This window comes from Taeniopygia guttata, chromosome 2 (assembly GCF_048771995.1).
Source record: "Taeniopygia guttata chromosome 2, bTaeGut7.mat, whole genome shotgun sequence".
NCBI lineage: Eukaryota > Metazoa > Chordata > Aves > Passeriformes > Estrildidae > Taeniopygia > Taeniopygia guttata.
This window is the reverse complement of record NC_133026.1, coordinates 22660716-22687983: the sequence shown is the minus strand read 5'-3', so window position 1 is coordinate 22687983 and position 27268 is coordinate 22660716. Positions and strand designations below refer to the sequence as shown.

The 27268-nt window shown below is 39.2% G+C and overlaps 2 protein-coding genes across 7 annotated transcripts in view; one reads left to right on the top strand and one right to left on the bottom strand.

The window, feature by feature from the left end:
• LOC100221050 (GTP-binding protein 10) overlaps positions 1–27268 on the bottom strand; it is a 64729-nt gene that overhangs the window by 20220 nt on the left and 17241 nt on the right. For 2 of the 6 annotated variants that reach the window (XM_041714404.2, XM_030264646.4), the window contains exons 17-23: positions 26396–26588; positions 25719–25856; positions 23492–23568; positions 22222–22416; positions 21174–21260; positions 19330–19434; positions 15566–17253 (exon numbers count right to left, since the gene is read on the bottom strand). In XM_041714404.2, coding sequence (XP_041570338.2) covers positions 17125–17253; positions 19330–19434; positions 21174–21260; positions 22222–22416; positions 23492–23568; positions 25719–25856; positions 26396–26588 — 924 coding nt within the window. In that variant the 3' untranslated portion in view covers positions 15566–17124. The other 4 variants (XM_072925511.1, XM_004175503.5, XM_041714405.2 and 1 more) reach the window with 3 other exon arrangements.
• Positions 11812–12410, top strand: FAM237B (family with sequence similarity 237 member B). The gene has a single exon (XM_030264647.4). It carries the CDS (start codon positions 11827–11829, stop codon positions 12235–12237), a length of 411 nt encoding a protein of 136 aa, XP_030120507.4. The 5' UTR covers positions 11812–11826; the 3' UTR covers positions 12238–12410.

Sequence of the window (27268 nt, the reverse complement as noted above, 5' to 3'; positions counted from 1 at the left end):
TAACATGTGCTTCCAACAGCAAAGAACTTCTATGTAGTGATACAAATCAACTACTGCTAATTTCTGGAAGTGGGGGGTCCTTGCTTTTCCAACAATTTTTAGTGTATTTGTCAACTCTTGGGCCAAACAAAGAAAAACGCAGACATATTTTGGGTAACATGTAACCTTAAAACATCTTTGTACTGGAAATTCATTAGATCTTATCAGTAAATGTGACAAACATTAGATACCTTAAAACAAAGCACATGTTCTTACCAATCTGCTTGCCATCATCATCAAGAACTGAAATTCCCAAAGGCACATGAACTTCACAATCTTTTCCTTTTTCACCTTTTAGAGCTTTAACACTAGGAGGAAATTAAACCAGGCTTAGTACCTTAAGCTGACATTTTGCTTTCTGGAAAAGTTGTAAAAAAACTTTCATTAAATAGATTCTTACCTGCTGTTGGCTCCTGCTCCACCTACAAATCGCTTCTGGGGATATTTCTGCCTAATGCTCTTTAAGGTAGTCCTTTCCCGGGCGACGAACCAGACATCACCACCTCTTCCTCCTTCCCCTCCCAGATTAGGATAACCCATTCCACCAGTTCCTCCTCTCACATAGACCCGCAAATCGTCTATGAAGTTGCTGTACTAATAAAACAACAGTTTCAACATCAGTTAATTACAGAAAAATCAGTTCTGTTTATATTTCGCTTCATAGAAACGTGTGTATAACCGCTTGGATGATCTTTCATGGCAATAGACGAAACTTCAGAAAGCAGAGCGTATAGTTTTTAACCAATGTTTGGCACGTCTTCCCCGGCAGCGACACCTCACGGCGCGCAGGGCCCCGACCGGCGGAGCGGGCCGGGCCGGGCCGGGCGCCGCAGACCGGCGTGTGAGGGACATGGCCGGCGGGCCCTGAGGGCGCCGGGCGCGGCGGGCAGCACCGGCACACAGGAACTGCCCGAGAGGCCCCGTCAGCGGCACCGCGGCTCCCGCCAGCTCTCCCCGCCACCCGAGCACCGCCTGCGCCGCCGTCCCCACCGCTCCCCGGGCCGGCCGCACTCACCTTCCGCAGCACCGCCACGCCGCACCGCACCATGGCGGGAGCGGCCCCCGGGCCCGGGCCCGCGGCTGTGCAGGGAGCACGGGGCAGGACGGCGGGCGGGCTCCGGGCGCCGCACGGCGGCAGCGCAGCGCAGGCGCGGCCCGGCCCGGCCTTGGGCTGCCGCCGCTGCTGCGGAGCGCCGGGCTCGCTGTCCGACACGGCCGGGATCGCTGGCTGACACGGTCGGGCTCGCTGTCCGACACGGCCGGGCCCGCTGTCCGACACGGCCGGGATCGCTGGCTGACACGGCCGGGATCGCTGGCTGACACGGTCGGGCTCGCTGTCCGACACGGCCGGGATCGCTGCCCGACACGGCCTGGCTCGCTGTCCGACACGGCCGGGATCGCTGGCCGACACGGCCGGGCCCGCTGGCCAACACGGCCGGGATCGCTGTCCGACAGGGCCGGGCTCGCTGTCCGACACGGCCGGGATTGCTGGCTGACACGGCCGGGCTCGCTGGCTGACACGGCCGGCCCGCGCCTCCAGCCGAAGGGCGGCAGCGACACCGAGATCCGCAGAGCCAAAGGGAGTTAACAAATCGTCCGGAGAGTCACAGAGGATGAGAAGGGGCTGTGAAACAGGGTCCTGCCTCACCACTGAAACAGGCCCATAACCTCAAAGGAGGGACCTTGAGCAAAGGACCCCCTGTGTCACCGGCCCTCTCTTGTTCCTTGGCTGGCGCCGCAGGTCCCCGCACCCTCTGTAATGCAAGGAATTGCATTGCCGTTCACGGGTTTTAGAATCCGGCAGTGGGTGGTGGCGACCACCAGTACACCAAATAAAAAGAACAGAAGATTGAGCATCTGGACTACTTAGTACAGGAAATAAAATCATCATATAAGCAATGGAAGATAGGAAACTAGATAACTTACAGCCAATGAACTGTGACTTTGCTTGCTAAAATGTATATATTTTGAGAATTGGTATGTTTGATTTGTGGAAAACTTCTGCCTTGCACCCTGCGCAGAATAAACTATGCCTCCTTTGGAAAGACGAGGTTTAGAAACCTGGCTCTGTCCATGTTTAGAGAGTCCCTAAAGCGGAAGGAACAGGAGTGCCTGAGAGGAGAGTCCCAGCTGCAGGAGCAGCCAGGTTTTGGTTAACAGCAGCGCTCTCCAGCAGCTTGTTCTCCTTGGAACCTGTCCACTGCCTTGAGACAGCATCTGCTGTTGGCTGTCGCCATGCAGCTGAACCCTGTAAAAGCTGTTGGTCATACTGCTGGTGTGCTCTCCCTCAAGAAATTGAGACCCAATCTTCAAATTCTGCTAATTTTCAGGATAAGTATGACAGTTAAAAATACATGGCTTTAATAAGGCTTAAAATACTTTGCATATTTTAAATGGTCATGAATAAGAAATTATTTTGTAAATCATGACATCAGTAAGGTCTGAAGAGTAAAACTGGTGAAAAAAATCATAGAGTCATAGAGTGGTTTGTTTTGGAAGGGACTTTAAGATCATCGAGTTCCAATGCCCCTCTCATAAGCAGGGATGCCTTCCACTAGACCAGGTTGCTCCAAAGTCCTTGTCAACCTGGCCTTGAGCGCTTCCAGGGATATGGCATCCACAGCTTCTCTGGGCAACCTGTGCCAGTGCTTCACCACTTGCACAGTAAAGGCCATTTTCTGTGTATCTAACCTAAGTATTCCCTCTCTTGGTTTGAACCCATTGCCCCTTGTACTATCACTACTGCACCAGATAAATCCCTCTCCAGCTTCCCTGTACGACCACTCCATACTTGGAGGTTACCATGAAGTCTCGACACAATACTTGCCAGGCCAAACAGTCCAAATTTTCCTGGCCTGTCTTCAGAGGGGAGATGCTCTAGTCCCCTTAGCAGCTTCATGGCCTCCTCTGGGCTTGCTTCAACAGTTCAATGTCATTCTTGTGTTGGGGGCACCAGAACTGCAGACAATGCTCCAGGTGGAGAATCATGAGAGCAGAGCAGAGGAGAAAAAACACCCTCAAGTTCTTTCATAAGCCTTTATTTTGTAGGTGAATATTGCTGAGACAATATGACAATGTTTTTCATTTTTTGTAGGTTTTTAAAAGCACTAATCCTTATCAAAAAGCAAATATTTTTGTGTTCCTTCTTCCAGCTTTTCCACAAAGTTTTACATTCCTGATTGCACCTGTTAGCTTCCTGAGGAGAATCATTACCATTTACAGTAATTTAATACTAAAAATAACTTTAACAATTCTTTATCTGCTAACTTTATCTGCTACATAATAACATAATTTTTTAAAAAATTAGAAAACAGTGGTATGCCTTATACATTCTATATACATTTAAGAACAGAACATTTAAGCTCATGTGAATGGCAGAACAGAAATGATGACCATGGCAAAAAAATGCAGAACTCTCATTTTTTGCTTTCAGAGCATGGGGAGCACATCTGCAGTCCTGAAGCAGTTAATATGGAAAATCTGGTGGGAAGTGTTTTGAACTGATCAGTTAAAAATGTCATGACTGGAAAGTATGTGGGCCTGGCTTTGTCCTTGAGGCATTCAACTGAATACTTGCAGGCTGAGACTCCTTTCCTATACTCAGATGTCTCCAGAGGTCAAACCATGTCATGAACATCTCCTTGCAATCTTCTCTCTCTCTCTAAGTCTTTGAAGTTAGGTCAGCTGAAGATGGACTGTAATTGCTTGTCTTTGAAAAGAAGAGAAGTGATCTGGCCAACCACAGACCCTGAAACCTGATCTCAGTCTCACTTCGGAAAAACTCAAATTTGCTGTATTAATTCCCATCAATCAAACATTTGATATGGTATCACCTGGGAAGAAATGAGCATATTGTGGTTAGGAGAGAGACTGATAAATGACATGAACACAAATAAGGTTGAAAAGAAAGATATCAGGCTTAAAGAGTTTGGGTTTGGATGGTCTTATTTGATATTTTTTGTAGTAGTCCTGATAAAATCAGTGAGAGCATGCTCATGAAATTTGGAAATGAGATATACTTAGGAATCACCATCAGTACAGAAATATACTACTTTTGGTTGGGATAGAGCTAATTTTTTTCACAGTGACTCGAATGGGGCTGTGGTTTGGATTTGTGCTAAGAAGAGTGTTGATAATGCAAGGAATTTTTAAATTATTGCTGAGTAGGGCTTGCATGGAGCCAAGACCTTTTCTACTCCTCACCCCACTCCATCAGTGGGTGGGCTGTGAATTCATGGGGAACTGGGAAGGGACACAGCCAGGAAAGCTGGCCCCAGCTGACCATAGCATGTGGCATCATGACCAGTAAAAAAGGCCAGGGAAAGAAGAAGGAAGGGAGAACAGTTCAAAGTCATGGTGTTTGTATTCCCAAGTCACTGTTAGGTGTGACAGGATCCTGCTTTTCAGAAGATGGCTGAACACCAGCCTGCCCATGGGAATTTGTGAATGAATTCCTTGTTTTGCTGCATGGCTTTTGCTTTCCCTATTAAACTGTATCTCAACCCACAAGTTTCCTCATTTTTACACTTTCAATTCTTTGCCCCCTCCTGCTCGCTCGGGAGTGAGGGAGCAGCTGCATGGTGCTTAGTTGCTGGCTGGGATTAAACCACCACAAGTTGTATCTCAGGAGATGGATTTCATTTAATGTAGAAAGGTATTAAGTAATTTTGTAAGGCCCTGGTGAAATCTCATTTAGGGTACTGTGAAAACCTAATCAATTGTTCTATAGCTGAGCTAATGTTGAACTAAGAGAGGGCTAGAGGGAAGTTGGGTTCATCACCAGAGACCTTGAGAGCCTTTCAAAAGAACAGATCTGAGGATGGCTCAGCTTGTTTACTGCAATAAAACAAAACCAGGGAGGAGACACAAGTGCTATCTATAAATATATCAGGAAAATAAACATGAAGGATGAAAACCATTTAAATGAAGGGGAAAGACACAAGAACAAACAGATATGTACTATTCAGTAATAAATATATCAGGAAACCAGAATAATGTTTCTAGTCATTACTGCAATTGACTAATGAAACTGCTTTTCCATGGAATTACTGGGAACAAAAATATTTCTATTTTTAATATGGCACTTGATAAATGTATGAGGTGATTGTACAACAGAGGTTTTTTTTTTTTTGTAGCAGCAGGGAACTAGTCCCTGTAATTCAGGAGGATCTTCCCGTTCTGTGTTACCATGCCAATTCATAGTACAAACAGCAGAACATTTTGTCCAGATTTGTGATTAATGATATGGGAAGGACCTGTCATTTTTTTCTGAATAGTAGGCAAGGTTCGGAAGTCCTTATGAATGCAACAGTTAGATTGTGTTACTGTGACTTCAGTAAAGCATATGATGTCAGCTATTCTATAGAAAAGAATATAAAGAAGGAAAGAAGCAAAAGGACTTTTAATGAGATGAAAAAAAGCACAGGTAAGTTGTAGATAGTTCTTCAAGGATCAAGTCACAGACCCAGAGCCCTCCTTGGATACCAGTACAAACATGTTTCAAATGACACCCTGGTTTTGTGCTGTTATGCTTTTGTGGTACACAGTGTTTGAATTTAGTCCTTACACCTGTTAAGAGCAGCCTGGTCTGAAACTGGTCCACTTAGCAGAGCCTTAAATTCAGTGTGCTGCACTTGCTTAGCCTGCAGCGGAGGTTAATGTGTTAATGTGTGGACTGGCCCAGAGGTGCCAGCAGAGCTCCTAATCAGTGTTAATTGATGTCATGTAATCAGTCCACAACTTGACCTCAAAAAAACAGAAATAGAGAAACGCTGGTCTCCTATATGTTATGAGTGGAAGGTGTTGAATTTACTGACATAACACTAGATTTGTTTCAACAGAGATCAAGTTTATGCCAACAAGCTCATGCCAGCAGGGAATTAAGCAACACTTAGTTTGAAACGTGGCATTGTGCATTTTCTAGTTCTTTATATAATATTAAGTGGCTCATCACACATACACGATGCCAAGAATTACTGAAACAGAATCATTTAGCACTCTGAAGTTTGAGGATATTTAGATGTTTCATTGTCCAAATACCTGACTTCAAAAATGTATCTGGTCTCCTGCAGTGACTGTTTGCCAGGCAGGACTGATTCTATCAACTTTCTCTCCTGCTTGCATTGGGTGTGTCATACTTGATCTTCAGCAACAGGGCTGTGAGCACTTCATTGTCAAGCCTGATGGCAGAACTCTGACAGTCACTCTGTAATTCAGAAGCTGATAATCAGTGATGCAAAGAGTGACTCAATTTTTTATCCTCAGTGAATCAATCCTGTTTATGAACAAGTGTGCCTATGTCACAGAGATATATATAATTCAGTCACAAAAGGCTGGTAGCATTTTAAAGGTTTCAAAACTGATTTATACATAGCCAATGCATATTCTGAGTTTTGTGATGAATAATGCTTCAGTTCCTGCTCTTTCATTCTTACAATGTACTTCACCTATTTGTATATGATTGCTTGAAAATCACAAGGTTACAGCTACTTCAAATCACACTTTTACCCCTGTTTCTTTTCTCTCTATAAATTACTAACTAGTGTACTGTCATCAGCTCTAACAAGAAGAAGCCATAAAATCTCTTCCCCCAGCAATTTTAAAACTTCCATCAGCAGTTTTTTGAAATTTGTGCTTTGTGTGGTGCTTTTCTCAGTCTAGAAAAGAACTAACTTTGATGGAAATATGTAGAAATTAAGCTGAAATATTTTAGCAATACAGCTTTATTTAATGTAGAGTTGAAATAATAAAAAAATGAAAGTAGTTTTTTATTTCCTTGTCTTTCTGAACATGCACACAGCTGGTAAGTTTGCATAATGGTCATTCTAATTGAAAAAAATAACTTCATCAACATACCCAAGGTCCAAATATTGTAAAATATTGATGTATTAATTTTACAGTTTTATGGAAAAGGATAAAGAGATTTAACCAATACTAAGGGTACACTCTTCAGTACAATAAAGTTCCACTAGATGGAAACACTTCAGCTGCCATAATAGAAGGAATAAGTGGAAGTACAACAGTTTAAAACACATGCCATGGAAAGGCATCAATGCTGGAAGAATTTTGAGGGAAATTATTTTTATTTTGCCCTGTCGGAGTCTGTGAGTATTGATGATTCCGAGATTGTAGAAAGTCTCTGTCTTTCTGCCCCGTTGCCAAAGAAGAAGCCATAATTCGTCTGTGCTGTTTTCAAGGTTGTTTATTTTTGCTTATCTCTAACATGTTCTGCTGCCCTGCCGCAGGTCTGTCCTGCAGGGCAGTGTGTGGGGCTCTGCCCCTCAGTGGGATGTTACAAACATTATATACCAGAAACTACGTGTGCTATATTTACAATAATGTGCCAATATCTATCATCTATGTTGAGCAGTGTGTCCCCAGCCTAAACCAATAGAAAAATGCCAACACTACAGTGAAACATGGAGGGCATGAAGAAGGAGACAAAGGACAAGACACACCCAATTTCCTCCATCTTGTCCCCTCTGAACCCCTAATCTAGAAACCTAAAATTTTACTTTTGCACCTGTGCCATACTTAATTATTACTCATATCAAACACTCAGAGCTTGTAATTCATCCTGTAAGATTGAAAACTCTTTTCCATGGACAGAGATCACAGACAGTGTCTCTCACGGCTCTGTACAGGGGGGTTCCTGACCCCCTGCCAGGGTCCCGGACCTGCCAGGGCAGCCAGAGGGAAGCTCTGGATTCCCACATTGCCCAGATTCAGCTTTCAACTAAAAAATTAAAAATCACAGAAATAGATACTTTTACTATGAGCCATATGAGCCATCTAATAAAACACAATGTCAAGCAGCTGTGCTGGAGTCCTTGGGTTTATATGTATGCTGTGTGCTATATATTGCATCTTTGGAATTCTTCTGGAAGCCCTGCACAACAAAATTTTTCTCTAAATCCCATTTATATTTAGTCATTATCTCAAAAAAAATCTTTCCTAAGTACATGGATAGCTTCTCTGCTTTAAGGACTTTCCCCTTCAGCCCAAGCTTTTATGTAGCTTTCAGATACGTTAGATATTACAAAGGTGGTCACAGGTTGATTTTTCTTGACTTTCCTTGACTTTTCTTGTTCTGAAATAGAAATGTAAGTGACTAACTTAATAAAAATGATCAGTGGCTATCTTCATAATGTTTCCATCTTACAAACTTCATGTAACATTTCACAGGATTATTAGTTAATTAGTTAATTAGTTAACCAATAATTTTGATCTCTGCTATCTTGTATTCATGGGTTCATCCTTGTTCCAAATGGAATTCCCCCACAAGTGATGATCCCTCAGTGCCTGACTGACAAAGTGGATAACATCAGAAAGATAAATAAAATATAGAAGTCAGCCTTCAGAACCTTTTTAACTTAGAGATGTGAGTTTTTAAAATATTATCAATGAATCTTCATGTAGATTCCTAGAAGAACATTGTTGATGAGGTGGCATTTTAAAAAGAGGTATTTTTATTTGAAAATATTTTTCCAAGAAAAATCTGTTCCTCAGCATTTTGATTTCTATAGGTGTGTTCTGTGAGTACCTTAAGACTAAAAATGCTGGATTTAACTAGAAAAAGGAAAAGCAAGAGAAAAGTGATAAAAATGAATCTGTAGAATGAAGAAATATGATGAGAGGCTGCCTACAGTGGCTGTTGGAGTAGAAGGAAATCTCTGTGTTTGTACCAGTAGCCTGTGCTACTACACCTAGATGTTTTAAGTGTGAATGAAATGAGAAGGGATTGATGCCACAGCCAGGCAGCTGTGGAAATACCCACCTCTTTACATAACTTTAAATGCCTTTGAAATTTTGGCAGTTTCACTGTGAGATTGACAACACTAATAAATTTGATAGTGCATAAAGCAAACAAAAAGGGAAAATTTTCTTAACTTGAAAACTTACTGAATGCTGGTTTTTATTAATGATACAAAGGAGCTTGCTTAAAGGTAGGTTCCTTGTGAAGTCTTCCGAATGCTTTAATTTCTTTCTTATGAACACTGCCTTAGAATTTCAAGGAATAATTACATCTAATAGAACTTTAGCTCCTTTCAGTGATACAATGAATTCAGAGATAAGCTAACTATATGCCAGTCTTCCAGATATTTCCTTCTATTTAGTTGTGTAGGTTCAAATATGGCATACTTTTTGAAGCATGATTTTGAAACAATCTTGACATAGATTAGTTGGTAAGGCTTCCAGAACATGCGAAATTATTGTGAACACTGTCATTTCAGAGCAGATTTGTATTTGTGCTTAAGCATTGCATATATTGGTTTTTGACAGAAATTACTAAATTTCTACTTGAAAAAAGTGATTGACTGTTCCTGTCATGTTGAACTCCACCAAATCATGTTGTGAAATCTTAACAAACCAAATTTTACCACGTTTGTTCTTTTTCATTACTTTGAATATTGTCCCTGCATGTTCTGATGGGAAAACAGGAACACGCATGGAAACCTATATTTATGAATGGGAGTTTATTAAATGAGTGTTCACGTTCCTGATGAGGAGACAGATTTGCTGTCCATTGTGTTTCCTCCCTCCGCCAGCCCTCTGCCCCTCCTCCTCCCTGCCCCGAGGGCAGGCTCCAGGTGAGCCCCAGCCCAGCCCGGGCTGGCTCTGGGCGCTGCAGCAGAAAGAGGTGTGGCTGCACAGCTCCTCCACCCTTCCCGACCCGAGTCCGGCTGCTGCTGCTGCTGCTTTGCCGCTGGCAGAGGCGTCCCTGTGCACTGTAACCTCGGCATCCTCGCAGCATCCAGCAGCTGCCAGGCACTCGCAGCCCTCTCATGAATATCTTTCTTTCTCTCCAAGTGGCTGACTTCTGTTTTTCAAGGTTATTGTTTTCCATCTCTTCGCTTAAATACTGTAAGTACAACTTCTGCAGTGGCTCTTTAGTTACTGCTTTGTGAAATTCCTCTCTCTTGTACTGAATAGTGGGAGGTACTAGTTCAAAGTCTCTGAGGTTTGTTGTGGTGTACGCTCCTGTTTGTGCTGTTCAAATGGGCCCTTAGCATTTTAGGCTTTAGCTGGATTAAAACATGAAATCAGAACAACTCAAAATGTTGGTGGTTTCCTGGCTGCCGTTTTCCTACTTTGTAGGAAATTGCCAATGTCTCCTTCCTCTGAATGCTGGTGCCTAGTGAAGTGGAAGTGAGTAGAGAAGCATTTCCATCCCTACTTGTTGGCTGGAACCAGTTTTCTAGGAACCCAAAGAAGATAAACTAATGCATGTTGATAAGCTTTCAGAATGCTGAGGCAGGTAATCCTGCTGCCTGCTGAGATGCAGCTGGCCCAGGGTTTTAGGAGGGAGCTAGGTTGGAGGGTACCTGTCTGGCTCAGTTCCTTGGGTTCTGAAGCTGAAGTAAAGGAATACAGGACTAGGGACCTCAGGTTGCTGCAGCAGTGTGATTACACATTCAACCTAAAAATCATCCCAGGACCCTGAGGCCACAGCAAAAAGGCTTATTTCAAGCTGTCCTGGTTCCTGACCCAGTTTGGTGTGACTGTGAACACCATGGTGTTACCCCAACTCTGTATTTTTACAGACATTCCACATAAATGTTGTATGACCTATGGATTATTCTGTCTTTAATTGCATCACTGGGAGTGGCAGAAAGGATGTCAGTGTGTTAGCACTTCGGAGATATAACAGACTAACTTTTAATATTGACAGTGCCCAGAGATATTTTGAGTGGAAGAGTGCACTTGGAATCCTGGCCAAATTCCCAGCAAAAGTTTCACAGCTGCCCAAAATATTGTCTTTTTTTTTCTGTACAAAACCTCACATCATTTTTGTTATTTTACACTCTGAATTGGAAACTATGGGAATAAGCATGGCACCAACTACTTAAAATGGAATTGATTTAGGATACCAAATTAAGGGGCACTGTCTGAAAGTTTTAACTGTCTTCTTTTTCTTCAGACTTCTTCCTATGTTTGTCTTTTTTGCTTTCTGATTGGTTTCCTCTTTATGTTTATTCTCCTCTTCCACTGCACTTTATCTTAATAGAAAGGGGTGATAAAAAAAATTATCAGGTGTTTTATACACATCATAGGAAGACTGCATTTTTCCCAGGGGGAATCTCTGTGAAGAACACATATTCTGTAGCATTTGAAGTTCTCATTATGCTTCCTGTTTCATTGCTCTTTCCATCTCCAATTCTCCAGATACTTTCTCTGTTTTGCATATATACTAGAAATAATAATGCCAAAATCTTACTTAATTTTCTAATATAATCCAGAAAGGAATTTTCACTTCTAGTCTTGTGAGCAACAGCTGCTGAATGAGTTCATAACATTCACTCACCCAATACACTGTACAGTCTGATTTCCCATTCCTTTATTAACATCTTTCTGAGTCAGCCTTTCCATGAAAGACTGGCTGTTTATAATTGTTATTTGTTTGCAGTAACTTAAAATAGCATACCACTAGGACTCTTTAAGCATCTGCTATTAACCTGATTTTACTGACAATCCAAGCACAGGAGGTTACGGGAAGAAGTGCTGGTTTCAAGGAACAGTTCTGACATTGGCTATGGTCATGTTAAACTTTTTGCTTTGGGTTTTCATATTCTAAATGGCATTAACAATTTCTAGGTGCAAACCTAGATTCCACCATTTGGGTTCACTGACTGGTACTTATTCCATTATTTCTGGAAAAAAAGTATTATTCTGACTAGATGTATAAATTATCTCTTGGGGTACCCATGAGAGTTATGTGACAATGAACTATATAACATTAGAATCAATGTGATTTTATACACTTCTTTTCAGGTATCTTCTTGAAGTATGGAATTTGTATGGAAACAATGGTGGTATCTTCAGTTGGGCTGTATGTTGATAGTGCATTTGGTTTATGCCAATCTAGAGTATCAAAAAGAAACTCCTCCAAGCCTGCGTGAGATTGACCATCAGTGCTGGGAGGTATCGTCCCATGGGCTGATGGAAATGAAGAAACTCAAGGTAGCAGATACAGTCATTGCTCTCTGGGACTTCATGATGTTCCTAAAGGAATCCCCTAAGCCCAAGCACAATGAACTCTTCAATGACTTAGCCCAGAACTTCTGGGATATGTATGTAGACTGTGTGCTCTCAAGATCCCATGGAATCGGCAGAAGACAATTAACATCTCCCAAATATTCTTCCACATACTCATACAGAACTTTAGAAGGTAACTATAGTTATAAGATATGGTACTAAAATTAACTGAACCAATGCTCCATCTTCACCCTTCATTGTTTAGACAACTCGATATACTAATTTCCAATTTTCTGACTCTATTTGTCAAAAGTGTTTGCATCTTTCAATGGTAGCTACTTTCACAATACACAAAACACTGGTAGTTAGACTACTACATTTCTATATTTAACAAAGTGTAAAAAATACTGACTATACATGTGGAAGTGTGTGGAAATGGATGCTGCATTCTCTGTTTATCACTGTGTACATATAAATGACAATCCATTGATAAGTAATTATAATACTGAAAGTTTCCTGGTATTAGGAGCTCAGTCACAACTTGGGGGAATCATTGTTCTGCAGAAGGGAACCTCAAATCCCTGACAGTTTGAGCCCTATTCTTCCTAGTGAAACTACTGACATATAATGTGATGTCATGGTCATTTTGAATCACTGAACAGTGACAGGCTCTGGTCATCATGATCAGATTTGAGTCTGAACTGAGATCATGTAGGTGACTTTAATCTTACTAATCAGTCCTAGATCTGTTGCCCCCATTCCTCCTTAGCAATAGGCTTTTTTCTGATGTATGTGTCAGATGATTCAGGTTCTTGGAATGAACATGAATATTATTTAATCATAGCGTTTCTAATACATTGCTTCGACAATAACTACCTGTCTTTCATAATCTTGCAGGGTCTGCTTTCATCAACCCATTTTAGACCAAAAGGGGAGAAAATGAAGATACTTAAGGCAACATCAAAATGAAGGAGCACAAAATCACAATATGTATTGCAGATGTTTGGACAAATCCTTTGGCATGGTTCGAGCCTTTTTATTTCCTTTTCTTTTTGTATAAAGTACTTAATCACTCCTAAACTGATAAGTACATGAACCCCGACACTGTCACTTTTGCTTTTCTGTCTTGCAGTCTACTAAGCTTGCCTTTACCTAACTCCATGTGTGAATGTGTTCTTGAGTCAACACCTTTGTTTTCCCACATAAACTTTAAAGTCTGGATGTATCACATTTTTGTAGAGTCTTATCTTTTCCAATAATTATCTTTTAAAAAGTTAATTTTTCATGGAAACCCAATATATTTTTATACATTATGCAACAAAGACAAGGTAAACAAATTTATTTTATATATTGTTTTGCACATCCTATTAATCTTAAAAACTGAAAAAAAAAAGAAAAAAAGAAAGGGGTGAGACATTAAGCTAAAGGGAAGGATTATGCTCATTGTAATGTCTTGTGCAGTCTAGACTTTGTATTTTATCATTGCTTAGTCTGAGCTATGGATTAATTAAAGTATTTTTCTAAGCAGCAAGGTCTGAAGAGCAGTAGTTTTCTTATCTATTAACATGTTATTTGATAAGCCACTACTACGTGACATGCTTGACACAAGGCTGCAGGTAAGGTGATGCAGTCCATCCCCGTCATTGCAGGCAACATCACAGCTGAGATGGGACCTGTGCACCAAGTGGTTCAAAAGAGGGACAGGCTGACTCGACTGCTGCTCTCAGTATAAACCATTCAGCATGGATAAAATAATTCAAGGAAATTAACTGCCTACTTAATCCAATTCTTCTGAGCATAAAAAACCTGAGAAATGCTGACTGTTCTCTGCTTTACTCCTCGGGCCATGCAGCTTGTTCAGTCCCTGTTGTGTTTTAGCCTTTTATGAGATTACAGGTGGTTTTAATTATTTTAGGAAATAGTACTCATGCTGTAACAGCATATAAACCTTCATAAGGAACAAGAAATCCATCCCACATAATGCCTAGCCCATGTATAGTTTGTAAACTCTCCAAGTCTCATAGATTTGTAAATGTTCATTTAGGTAAACACAATACTGAACTGCATCTTCCAAAATATATCTCCTTCAGTATTCTGGAGAGGGTACAAAAGTAGTGAGAGAGTTTTCTGACCCAGGAACATCACTTTAAGTTCCTGACAGAAATAACATTTTTGAGCAAACGGAGTTATTACATACCCAAACAAAGTGACTTCAGGAATCGATACATTATGATGAGCAGCAGTTTGAGAGCCATTATCTAACCTGCCCCAGCAATATCTAGTTTATAAAACTGTGTATTGCATTGCATTTGCAATAGAAGTCTTCATTGGCATAAATAATATTAAAAAAAAAAGCCCCTTGTTCACCTACATTGATCACCTACAGAAGTATTTAAGTATAATAACATTTTAAAAGGATTGTTTCCTCTATTAATGTAGTGGTCTTTTAATTGAATGCCAGAGCAAGGTGTCCTATGCAGTTTTAAAGGCTTCATTCTTCTTCAGGCAGTAAGTCTGTTTTAATTAGTTTTCTGTAAGACACAAAAGTGCTTAGCATCCACCAGAATTGTTTCCAGATTGTTTGAACAATCAAATGCTATGGTCACCCTGTGGTGTCTGCCAACAGGGCAGGTGATTATGAACCCCAGGTACACAGCAGGAGTGGCAAAGCAAATTCCAGGTGTACATCTATGAGAGCTCTGGAAAGCTGACTACTCATGAGATGTCAGCATGAGGGACTAACAGTGAATGGGATTATTTTTTCTTCCACCGCTACCCCCTATTTTTCCATCCCTGGGTTACAGCAGGGATAGCAAGCCCAGCTTCTTGGGTGTTGTATGTTGCCCCCTGCAACGGCCAAACTATGGTCCGTGGCTGTCTGGCAAAATCAAATGCTATTTGGGCTGCTATGAGCCTTGTGTTCATACTGATTTATGAAGGATAAATATAAGTATTTGGGGAAATTCTGTCCCCTTCATTCTGCAGTCAGTATTAACATTAACGCCTTAATTAACAAGAGCATTTGCATTTGCAACTGCTCATTTTCAGTCAGAGTGTCTGTAGCAGAAACAATGCAGTTGTGGGAGAATGTCACGAGGCTCACTTTGTGACTGATTTAAAGTTTTTGCATAAGCAAAACTGATTTCCAGTTAATGGTTCTTTTTCCATACCCTGGTGCCAGTGTATTGCTGTAGTTTTTGCTCAGAAATTGGAAGGACTTACATAAGACCTCTACATTTTTTTTTAATGGGCTTTGCCTTGCTGCCACTAGTAATGAGTCACCTACACATTCACATATGTGTATGTAGAAAAGCATGTAAAAACCCCTCCAAGTTTTTGGAGTTTTTGGTCTATACATATGTGTGTATATATATATATATATATATATATATATATATATATATATATATATACATAATATATGTATAGTTTGGTTTTAATTGTAAAAAGACAACAGACCATACATTCTCTCAACCAGTAGTAAAGCAGCAAGGCTGCTGCAGAGCTGTCAGAGAAATATAAACATAAAAAACTGAGCAAGACTACTTGACACAGAGGACTTCAGAGAATCTTTAATACACCTTGGCTAACCTTTCTTGTGGGCAGACAAGAAATACAAATAGGCTAGTTCAATAAAACAAAGTTTATACAGATAGTCTTGGGAAAATATCACAATGAAATTAGATTATAGTTAAAAATTATCAGTCAGCAAAAGGTCACCATAAAAAAATTAAATTAGAACAACTCAATTTAATTTCTCTATCTTTAAGTACTAGATGACTTTCCTATTCTACAATGTGATGACTTTCTTACTCAACAAGGGTGTAACAGACCTGCCCATAAGAAAAATCCTTCTGATTTTTGGAAAACACATATATAGAGATATTTCTAAACTTCAAATACCATTTTTCATATGTATGTTTTATTTTATTTTGTTATTTTCTTAGGGTTCTTCTTTTTCTAGAATCTAGGTAGTCAATTTTGAAACAAAACTATTTGCCTTTATTTTTAATGCCACCACTTCTATGTTTGTCTTGTTATGTAACAAACATTTTGACGATACACTGATACACACACCTATCCCATCCCTCTTTCATTAAGTAAAAAAAGTGAGCTGGAGTAAGTTTAGCTCAAATTTATTTCCTTTTTTTCAAGCTGGCCATTAAAAAAGCAAAAGTTTGTGCTTTTCTCAAGATGTTGCTGGCAGGCAAAAAGACAGGCTAAGTGCCAGTCTGTATGTCACAGCATAAAAGCTTGCAATGTCACAGAAATTCATGCCATAGCACTAGACAGCGAGTGGTTGTAAAATGAAGAGCCTCAGGGAGTCTTGCGCTATCGTAGCAGTGAATTCTGGCATTGACCAAATTAAAAAAGAAAAATAGCTCAGAAGTTGAGTCATCGACACAAAAGGTCTGCTACTCACCAGTTCATGTAGGCATTCTGGAGGTGCCAAGGAGGAAGAAGATGAGTTCCTTCTGGAGACAATGGGAATAAGAGCCCAACAATTATTAGATTAGTAAGATCAGTTAAAGAGCTGTGAGCAACCCAAATGGAGAAGGACATTCCAGAAGGCCTCTCCAACGGGCTGGGCAAAACTGTTGGCACAAACAAGCTCCTTAATGAGTGTTTAGATGAAAACTGGGATTCAAAAGTCCTGATGCTAAAAGTGGCAATTCAAGAAACAAAATGGGCTTGGACAAAAATTATGTGGGTATGGTATTCAGGAAAATGAAGACTCAAATGTGTTTATGTGAAGACTTATCTCCCTGTTCAATGAGATGCCTAAACTGCAATGTATGGGAAGTGTCAGGAAGAGATGGAAATGAAAACAGCGGACCTGCTGACAGTGGATATTAGCACGCAAAGTCACTAGACTAGCATACCTTTGTCCCATACTGTACAGGGGACTTTATTAATAAAACATCCCCACATTATATTAATTAAGGGAAGATATAATATTACTCTTTTGATATTCTAAGAATTTTTTCAAGCCATTAAAAGCATATTTTATCTTGTATCTACATATAGGAAACTACATATTAATATATTACTCTTTGGAACAGCATCTATTCTACAGGTACTGATTTTTTCTTGACTGAGTCCAGTGTTTTATCTCTTTTGATAATTTCTTAAGGCTCCTTTACAAACAGAGGACTTTCTAGGAGCATGGTCTGTATCAGCCAGCAGCTCTCGCTGATGAGGCATACTTTCCACAGTAACAAAGCGACCAGGTCCAATCTGAAATACAAAATAAATACATTGCTTGACTTTCACCCTAGCATTTAAAATGACAGGAGAGTTAAATCATGAAAATAGTATTCGGTTGGTGGAGATGGCTGTTGAGGTTTCTGAGGGCCACTAAAACTATCCTTTATACTAAATTCACAATTTTTTCCCATCAGTACAAGAGAAAGGAGGGAGTGTTTTTTCAGCGGGTACTTTTACATGCTCTGCTTTTCTGCCTTCGTGTCTGATTTATGAATTGCAAAAAAGAAATTCAAGACTTTATCCAATAGAAGTTTGCTGTCCAATATTATTTGGATTTGTATAGAATGTCAGCCACACTCTGTGACCTCAGGACTTCACTATACAATAAGTAATTATTACTCCAAATAAGAAAAAAAAAAACCAACAGAAAAAACCAAAACCAAAACACCAAAAAAACCAACAGGCATTCTTTCTCTCAAAATTCAATTGCATAGAACTACTGCTCCAGGAAATCTCCAAGACTGAAAGACACATACCCTTTCCAGATTCATTACTACTCTTTATACTGGATAAGTTGGGGTCTTGGAATAAACATCCCTGAGTGACAGCTCTGTCTTCTAATCATGACCTACTAAAAAAAAAAATGCAACTCCTTGAGTGCATGTGGCTCACATGTTTGATTACTTGATCTTGACTGGTTTGCAACAACCATCTTAGCTTAATCTTCATCTCTCCCTGCTGAGGGTGTTTGGCAGAGAGAAGGGGAAAAGATTGTTGCAGTAAAAAAATTTCCAGCCATGTCTGTAATTTGTAATTCTCCTAAGCAATGTACCTGAGGAGTGTTATATGATGTTGCTGATACATTTGTTTTCTCAATACACCTATTCTGCAAAATGGACTAACCTTTTCCTTGTTTTTTATCTACAGTTATTGAAATATCGATTGTAGAACCATGAAGGTATTTTCTTGTTAAATCCTCTCCCTCTAAGATATGAACATACTTAGCTTGAGGTTCACGCCTTTAAAATAAAATCTGACAATATATTTTTCTCCACTAACAATTTCCATATTACTCATGCTTATAGCAAAATTTTTCGGATACTTTCTGCAAAATATTGCTTTTTAACAGTCTCACTATTGTTTATGTAAGTACCTAAATAATTGTTCCAGCCCACTTCATCTTGCATCTTGCATTCACAGATGTGTCCCTCCATACCTTTCTGAAGTTTAAGATAATATGGGAAAAATCCTAGTCCAGCACTCTAAGATAATCCCCTTGTTCCTATTAGGCTCCTTGCTTCTCCATCACATCAAACACGAACTTCCTCTTTTCTTTTTCAAGTTGCATCCACCTTGGTTGTCATTATTATTCATGCCAGAGAGCCCAAAATAGAATCTCTTGCCTTCATACAAGTTTGAAAACAGCACCTCATGTTTATTTCTTTTAGTTTTTCCTCACATGTAAGAGTAATTTATAGGCAACAAAGCAGCTATCCCCCTTAAATCCTCCTTAGCTGTGATGCTTGCACAGAAATAATCCAGTTAGCTCAAAAACAGTTTATTGGATAGACTGAGGATTCTCCCGTTTTGTTAAAACTCAACACCTAAATATGCTGTTAGGTGTGAATTAGATCTTAACAAAGGCCTTTTATTTTCTCACACTTCAATTACCGGATAGAAATGAGACACGTGGTGTATCTGCAGGCAGACAAGGGACATGCTACTCATAAAGGACACCTCTATGGATGTATCAAAGATTGCACAGCTGTACTCAACAATGAAAGGAGCAGGTCTTGCCCTCAGCAAGGTTTTCACGAATGGCTGTCTCATGACAGGTACATGTTACATAGCATAGGGCCCACCCTACCCACACTTTTTCAGAGTCATCTGCAGATCTGAATCTCATTCTGGCCAAGTGCTGTCTAAGGCTATGTCTGAACAGGAAGTGGAGATTTGCAGAAGATACAGATTCTTTCCTATGCACTTGGAGCTTGTCAACATAAACATTATTAAAGAAAGCATAAGCAGCAGCATGTGTACAGCCAGAACAAACCCCATACCACTTACCAATTAGTAAAAATAAAAGTGTTATTAAGGATTACTTACTGTTGTATGGAGTTTTGGAATATCAACAGAATGTTCTGGTCCATTTTGAATATTTAGCTTAGGCGTGGAAGCCTCTATTAATGTTTCCTGAAGCATTTTTGCTTTCTAAAGATAGAGAAAGGTAAAATTGTTTCAATCTGCATTAATCGTGTCATTTGCACTCATTTGAAAATATAAAAACAACATGATAAAGTAAATGAAGTTGTAATTCTATTTGCCTTTAATTCTAAGTATCCTCCCCCTGTTTTTTGACTCTTTCATGTACCGAACACCTAAAACCAGAATAAATGGGCGTGGCACTGCAAGGGTGAGAAGGGAATCGCGGCTTGCTGTGACCTGCGGGCTGTGTTCTGTGCGAGGCAGCCCTTGGTGCTGTGAGCCTTCATGGCCACAAGAGCACACTGCTGCCTCACGGTCAGCTTTCACCCCAGCCAGCACACAGCCGCCTCTCCAGGCAGACACAGCTGTACTGAGGCATCTCAACACAATCTCAATACATCCCAGGTGAACGAATTCACATTTTCTTTTTCTGAAATTTATGAGCTTTTGGTCAGCTCATCTGTCAAGCTTCTGACTAGCAACCCTACCTCCCAGCATATGGATTGCTTCCTCCAGCTCAGTGCCACAGAACTGCACAGTCACAGATTGATTTGGATTGGAAGGGACCTTAAAGTTTATCTGGCTTCAACTCCCATGCCATGGGCAGGGACACCAGACCAGGTTGCTCAGAGGCCCATCCAGCCTGGCTTTAAACATTTCCAGGGATGGGGCATTCACATGTTGAACTTGATGAGGATGGATACTGATTCAATATCCAAATCACTAATGAAAATATTAAATCAATACTATATTATCCACCCTATAATTAACTCTGAGGAATACTGACCACTAGTTAAAATTCAATCACTGACCCCTGTCCTTTAGAGCCCATCAGTCCGCCAGTTTTTCCCACAGTCTGCAGTCGACCTGTATGTAATCTAGTCCATGTATCCCCATTTTGACTACAAGAATGCTACACAGGACCATGCTGAAAACCTTGCTAAAACCAAGGGAATAGGCATCCCCCTTCCTCTTCTTCCAGAACAAATAATGTTATCACAGAAGACAACTATGCTGGCAAGGCATGATTTATCCTTGGTAAATTCATGACAGTCTATACCAATCTCCTTCCTTCTCATGTGCTGAAAATGGCTTCCCAGTGACTCAGTTTAAACTAACAAGTCTGTAGTTCTTCCATCCCTTTGAAATTTCTAATTCTAGCATACATCTTTCCACAGGCCAGGGAGATGCTGGCATAGAAAGAAAATTGTTCTCATCTGCAAGTCCTTTGGGAAATGAAGAAAAATTAAATTTAGCTTCCAAAGTTTTTAAGTCTGATTTCATTCATTTTCCAACTTAGTCTGGTTACCAAACCAGGACTCTAGTATTTCTATGTTGTTTAGGGAAAGTACAAATATTGATAGAAGAAACTCCTTTCATTATAAAATATTTCTCATCTTGAAAGATGCTTGCTGTACTAAAAAAGAGAATGAAGAATTAGAAAAAACAATGAAAAGAACAAACAGACTTGTAGTTTCAACAGTTTTAGAAGAAATACACATATATACATCCACTCCTCAATTGCAATTGATCCCCAACTTGTGATTGTAGTCAGAAGAATCAAAATTGTATAACTTTTCCAATACATCTTATGGTTACTTCTTCTATGTCTGTGTATATATAAAATTTACTATCACATCTACCTGAATATCCTTATAATCCATTAAGAAATTTTTTTTTTTGAACTTCACAATTATTATAAGTACACCATGATTGTAAATTTTTTGCACCATCAGGTTTCTTACCTTCAATGCCTCATAGTTTGATGTCCGAGTCAAGAAATTTTCCCAAGATTTATTTATCAGTTCTCTCTGTGTGTGGGTAGCTTGGATCTGTCATATAAATTACACAATGCTGGTATCAGAGCTCTTCTGATTTCATTGCTTGTGCCATTTGAAAAGAATTTTCAGCTCCACCCCTTTGGCTACATTAGCTCATCCCTCTCACCTTGGAGATTGGACAACAATGTAGTAAAGTACTTGCCCTTTAAAAACTGTATTTATGCACTGCACTTATAAACAAAGAGGTTTTTGTGCAAACTAATTTTTCTCTCTTCCAACATGTATGTTGGATGAAGTCCAGCTCTTTCAGGAATACCTTCTGTATATTCTTACTCTCAAATGCCGAATAAAAGAGATAGAATCAGTTCAAGTGACAGAAGTGCAGTCATCATAATGCAGGACAATCTCTCAAAAACATTAGCATGACATTTCAGACAACTGGACCAGCTGATCTTGTTTTTCAGAAAGCAGGAGAGGGTGAGACAACAGAGGAGCAAAACCATTAAATGTTTGCCTTATAACCAAAGCTGGAAAATGTCTATACCTTCTCATTCTCAACATGCTGGGAAGCACAAAGCCCTACTTTCTGAAGTAGTAAAGGCCCATGAATATTCAGAAAGGGAGCTTATAATAGACACTTATATTACATTTTAAGAAGCAGGTGTAGTTGTAATAGTTGTAATAACTTTGTATTGTTATCTGCTACAGATGAACAGGAATGCAACTTTATAGTAAAATAATGATCATTTCTCATTACTCCATTGCTGATGCATCACTGATGATACTGCTTCATTTTTTCATATTGCTCTCTAAATACTGTGGAATTTATAGAAGCTGGGAGGACTGAGGTTAACCTAATTTAAGTTAAAATTTGGCTGCTGAGACAGATCAAAACTTTTCAAGCAGTGTTCACATACAGAATTCTCAACATTATATAATAGGAAAATCTGCATATGAATGGAAAAAAAAAGCTTAGGTGGGCTTTCCTTATTTAAATACTCCTTTGTCTTACTTTCTTGTAAATTTTTTTCTCTTCTTGGATTTCCTGGTGGTATTGTCTGTCAAGCACTTCAGTCTGCAGAGAAGCAACCATTTTTCCAGTATTTTCTGACACATCTGAAATATGTTTCAAGTTCATCTCATCTGGTGTAACAGGCCTGAATTCTTCTTTTATTTCTGCAGATATTTCACTCCAAACCTCTCCAATCTGTGTGTGAAACATATACCATGAGATTCGGTATTTATCTCATTCTTCAGTTCCAATTACTCAAAATAAAATAGTGCAACCATCTCTCTCCTTATTGTTGACTTAGAATTTTTATGCAAGGTTACTTGCACTACCTACTGCACTACTACTATGCCAGATTCAGTCATGATAAGCCTCCCTAAGCCTTCCCAAATCCCAACTTGATTCAAAGAGGGGCAACAGAAATGCTGATAACTACAGAATTCAGAAGAAATAGCTTCAAGATACCAATTTACAAGAGCAAAGTGCTGAGTCCTACTGCCTACTTCTTAAAATCTCAAATTGGAGACATTATTAGAGCAAACTGCAAAATGAGCCATCAACAGAAGCTGGAATTATCAACCAAAGACTGTGTCTTGCTATTTCCTGAACACTGCAAGTTCTCACAGACTTTGTTCCTAAGCATAAATTTATCATAAACTAAAGCATCTTTTGAGCAAGACAACTCTCAAAAAGCTTGCTAACCTGCTGTAGTCCCTATAGGCACACCATTCTTAACTTTACAATGGATGATGGGTGGATGGATGGATGGATGGATGGATGGATGGATGGATGGATGGATGGATGGATGGATGGATACTGCATGTGGCAACAAACATGGCAAAGCACAGAAGAAACTCTAGAAAAATGTGTTTTTAATATAATTTTTAGTAGTGTCCTCTTAAACTGACCTTACTGCGCAAGGACGCAGTCCTACTCTCCCATCCTTCCCCAATTTCTTACTCCTGGCATATTCCTCTCTTGATCTGGCAAACAGTTAAAACTATTTTTTTCTGAGTTATTTTTTAACTAGCATTAGTTTCTAGTCTTGGTGCGTGGTCACAAACATTTGTAGCAATATGAAGCAAGAAGATGGGGAATGATGCAATGTTGGAGGTGGGATTGCTTCTTTTGCTGGTGAATAGTGGCTTTCACTATGTGAAATTATAGGTGACTTGTGACATAGGAGATGGCTTTTGATTGTTGTGTCCTGAGATATACTTGCTATTTTTGGGAATGCAGGCACAATAGTATTATTTGCTTGGACTATACTCACTTTAAAGTCAATATAATGTTGTATAATAGCAAGTGTAACAAAATCCTTAGTAGATAGGCCAGGCAAATTTTCAAAACCTGAAAGAATATTAATCACATGAGTATGATGAATTTATCTTAAAATATTATATTCTAAAAACCTTATTTGTCATATAAACACATGCAACACTTCATCACACATACACCAGTCAATCACTTTTGATCCTGAACATTTTTTACATTTTTTTGCTGATCAAAACCCCCTGTTTCTCCATAATACACTCTCTCTGTACTAAAATCTTTACTTATGAATGGCTCTGTCTGCCTCCCGATCACTTGGTGGGCCAGGATGCTACACTTGTGGCAAGGGCTGAATTTCCGTTAAAGCAGACAAACAGCTGAGTCTACTGATCACAGGTTCTAGAGCAGCAGTTCAGCTGACAAACAGCTTAAAACACAGTTTGCTATAACTGTGAAGTAGCCAACAGGAAAATTATACTAGTGTTTTGTTCCAAAGCTGTGTGAGGGTGTCCCTCCATCTTGTAGATTATTATCTTCAGCATAATGCTTGAGCATCATGACTCCATCTTTTGAAAATGTTCGCAGTACGTGTAAAAGAATAAGGTAGGGAAGTATGATTGCTGAGACTATTTTTCATTTTTTTTTTGTGCACTGAATGATAACGGCACTTAATTTAAAAAAATCTAAATATGGTCTATCAAATCTCTTTCTAGACTTCATCATATCATCTGTGTGGTAACTGGGAAAGTAGCATCTGTCTAGAGTATAATTACATCCTGTTTTAAAGCTAAGAAATACTGTAAATAAAGACCATTTACCACTACTGATTTTCTAGATTGTCGTGTTACAGGCTGTTATGGAGCTTAATAGTAAGAGGAAATTGCTGACAAAAATATGTCCATATGTTATTATCTACTTTCATATAATTCAGTACTTCACAGGAGGCAGTACAATGTATATAACTAACATGAAGGATATCTGTGAATACAGGAGAAAGCTGAAGGAAAATCTTATGCCTTTTTAGTTTAGTAAATAATCCAGCTGTGATCCAACATTCAATATAATTAACATTACTAAAATTAGTAAGAACCGGGGTTACAACAGAGGAGCAAGTAGCTATAGATTATTAGAAACACTAAGGATATTTTCAAACCAGCTCATTCTCCAGGTAAAGCAGAGAACTGGCTGAAGCAATCTCAGAACAATTACTGAGTATCTTTGAACTGCAGAGGATGGACATGAAAACAAAAATAAGCCTAAAAAACCCATGAAAGAAATAATTAGATAAATAATGTTTATGCAGCTAAATGTTAACAGTAAACCAAATTAATATCCAACATGAATTACTGAAAACTAAGACCCAACTTTTGTCTACAGACAGAAAAAAAAAATCTCATGCATGTGGAAGAATTTATCACTTATCTTGAGTTCAGTCTAGGTTTTAAGACAAGGGTATAATGAGTATTCATGTTCAGTGTAAAAACAACAAAAAATTAAGAGGAACTGCCACACTTTGAAAGAAAATATTAAAATGCAAATTAATCTTGCCACTCTAAAAAACTATCTAAAAACACAGAATTTAATTCAGTAAGGACAAATAGAAAATTCTAACTGTAGGACTAGCCACCTGTACAACATTCTAAGCTGAATGAGCAAATAGTATCATACCACTAGGAATACAGCTATTGTTACATTTATGCCTGAATGTTTATTTACAAGATGTATAGAGTAACATAAGTCTATCTAGCTGTGAGGCTTCTGCTGGAGTACTTTGTTCAGCTTTGGGATACTACAGACCAAGAAGAATTTGATTCAATTGGAAAGAGTACAGAAAAAAAGGAATAATTAGAGATTATGTTAGAAAATGCAATCAATGAGTATTATCTTTCTCAATCTAGAGAAATAAATGTACAAGTGCTAAAATATGTGAAAGAGATATTGTGTGTAGGAAAATAAATTGCAGAGAATTTCAAGCAAATTTTAGGTTTAGAAGAAAATTATAAGAAAATTCTTCCTGGTGGTAGGGGCAGCAAAGTAGTAGGGAGCCTCTGAAATCCCAATAAAAAGGAACTTTTAAAAAAAAGATAACAACCAAGCATCTATTAGAGAGTACTGATGCTGAATCACAATGTTACCTTTAACCTTGTTTTTTTACAGCAACTTTATTGATAAGTTCAGTTTAATGACAAATATGACACTAACATAACAAGGCAACTAATTTTTCTTACCCAGCTTGCAAAATAATAAATAAACTTTTGCCCTCATGCTCTCTGAAATCTCCATGATGGCAAAAGTGGGACAGCTGGCAGGCAGTGGAATGACCTTTTGCTGTTTCTGGAAGCTGGTAGTAATAGGTCTCTTGGTGTCTAATACAAAAACACAAAACCAGAGTAGAAGAATGAAGTAGTAGTATGTTCCCAAACTTAAGAGGAAATCCATCTTACTTTGTGGACACACAAATAATTTGTTTGTTTGTTTGTTTGTTTGGCCAAGAGTTTGAACATAATTTGGGTCAGGAAATTTTAAGTAGCATGACTAAAAATTTGTGAGAACAGCACTCACTTCTTTTTACAACATAGAACAAAATACAATGCCTTTTGTGGAAGAAATTAAGCAGTTTAACTGTCTAGCATTAGAAAAGCTGGTCATGGTTCTGCTCAATACTTGGCTCATTCCCAGCTGATGTAGAAAATGCCACATAGTGGCCAGAATAAAATGAAAATAAATGAATAAATGAAATGAAATAAAAAATTAATGAAATGGAAGATATTTTAGGTTTGGTAAGACTTATAGTGTAAAGTTATAAATGCTGTTATTTACTGTCATCAGAATTCAGACTACAAAAGCAAATAATGTCATTATTTTACTGGACTGCTCACAGTTCCACATGTATCATAAAACTTACCAATAATCACTCCATATTGATCACGTTTGATTCCCAAGTCCAGCTCCTCCTGTCTCCATAACTGTATTAGAAGGTTAGCTGCTGTTTGATCTCTCCTCCCTCGCCAGACACTCATGTGCAAAACCGTTTTTGGGTTATCAGAAAGATCAACCAAGATTCCAAGAATTGTATTGCACAGGTTCTTTTCCTTTAACTTTATCAAGGACAAAGTAAAGAAAGTTTTAAAAAGTGTTCAAAACACAGTGATGTCTTCTTTCTGAGAAATTGTGTACTATGTAATCAAGTAACTGCAAGTTTTCATCACTAGTATTGCATAAAATCCATGTATAAGCTTGTAAATCCTTAAAGTTTCTGGAATCCTGCTATGCAAAGTTCCATAAATCAAGGAACATGAGGGCAGGATCATATAAGATGCATTCTTGTGTGTAGAATCACACAGTGGATTCTGTGGACATGGCTCCACAATCATATGCTGGAGAATACACTGCTACCAAGGTTTATTGTTTTAAGAAACATAACTCGGAAGGCAGAGGCTGAGCAGTACCTCACAGCACACCTTCTGTTTTGTGGCCAGATCTTTTGGCAGCAGCTGAGAGGAGGCAAGGGCTTCAAACTGAAAGAGGGTCAGTTTAGATTAAATATCAGGAAAAAAATCCTTCCTTTGAGGCTGATGAGCCCAGACAAGCTGTGGATGTCCCAGACCTGAAGGCTGGATACAACAGGCTGGATGTAATTTTGAGCAACCTCATCTAGTGGAGGTTGGCCCTGCCCATGGCCAGGGGAGGTGGAACTGGATGATCTTTAAGGTCCCTTCCAGCTCAGGCCATTCTGATTCTGTTATTCTGAGTGCCTGCAGGCTTGCACTGCAACAAC

Excerpts from the sequence above, each read along its gene's own strand:
- FAM237B (XM_030264647.4), top strand. The coding sequence starts at position 11,827 with ATGGAATTTGTATGGAAACAATGGTGGTATCTTCAGTTGGGCTGTATG.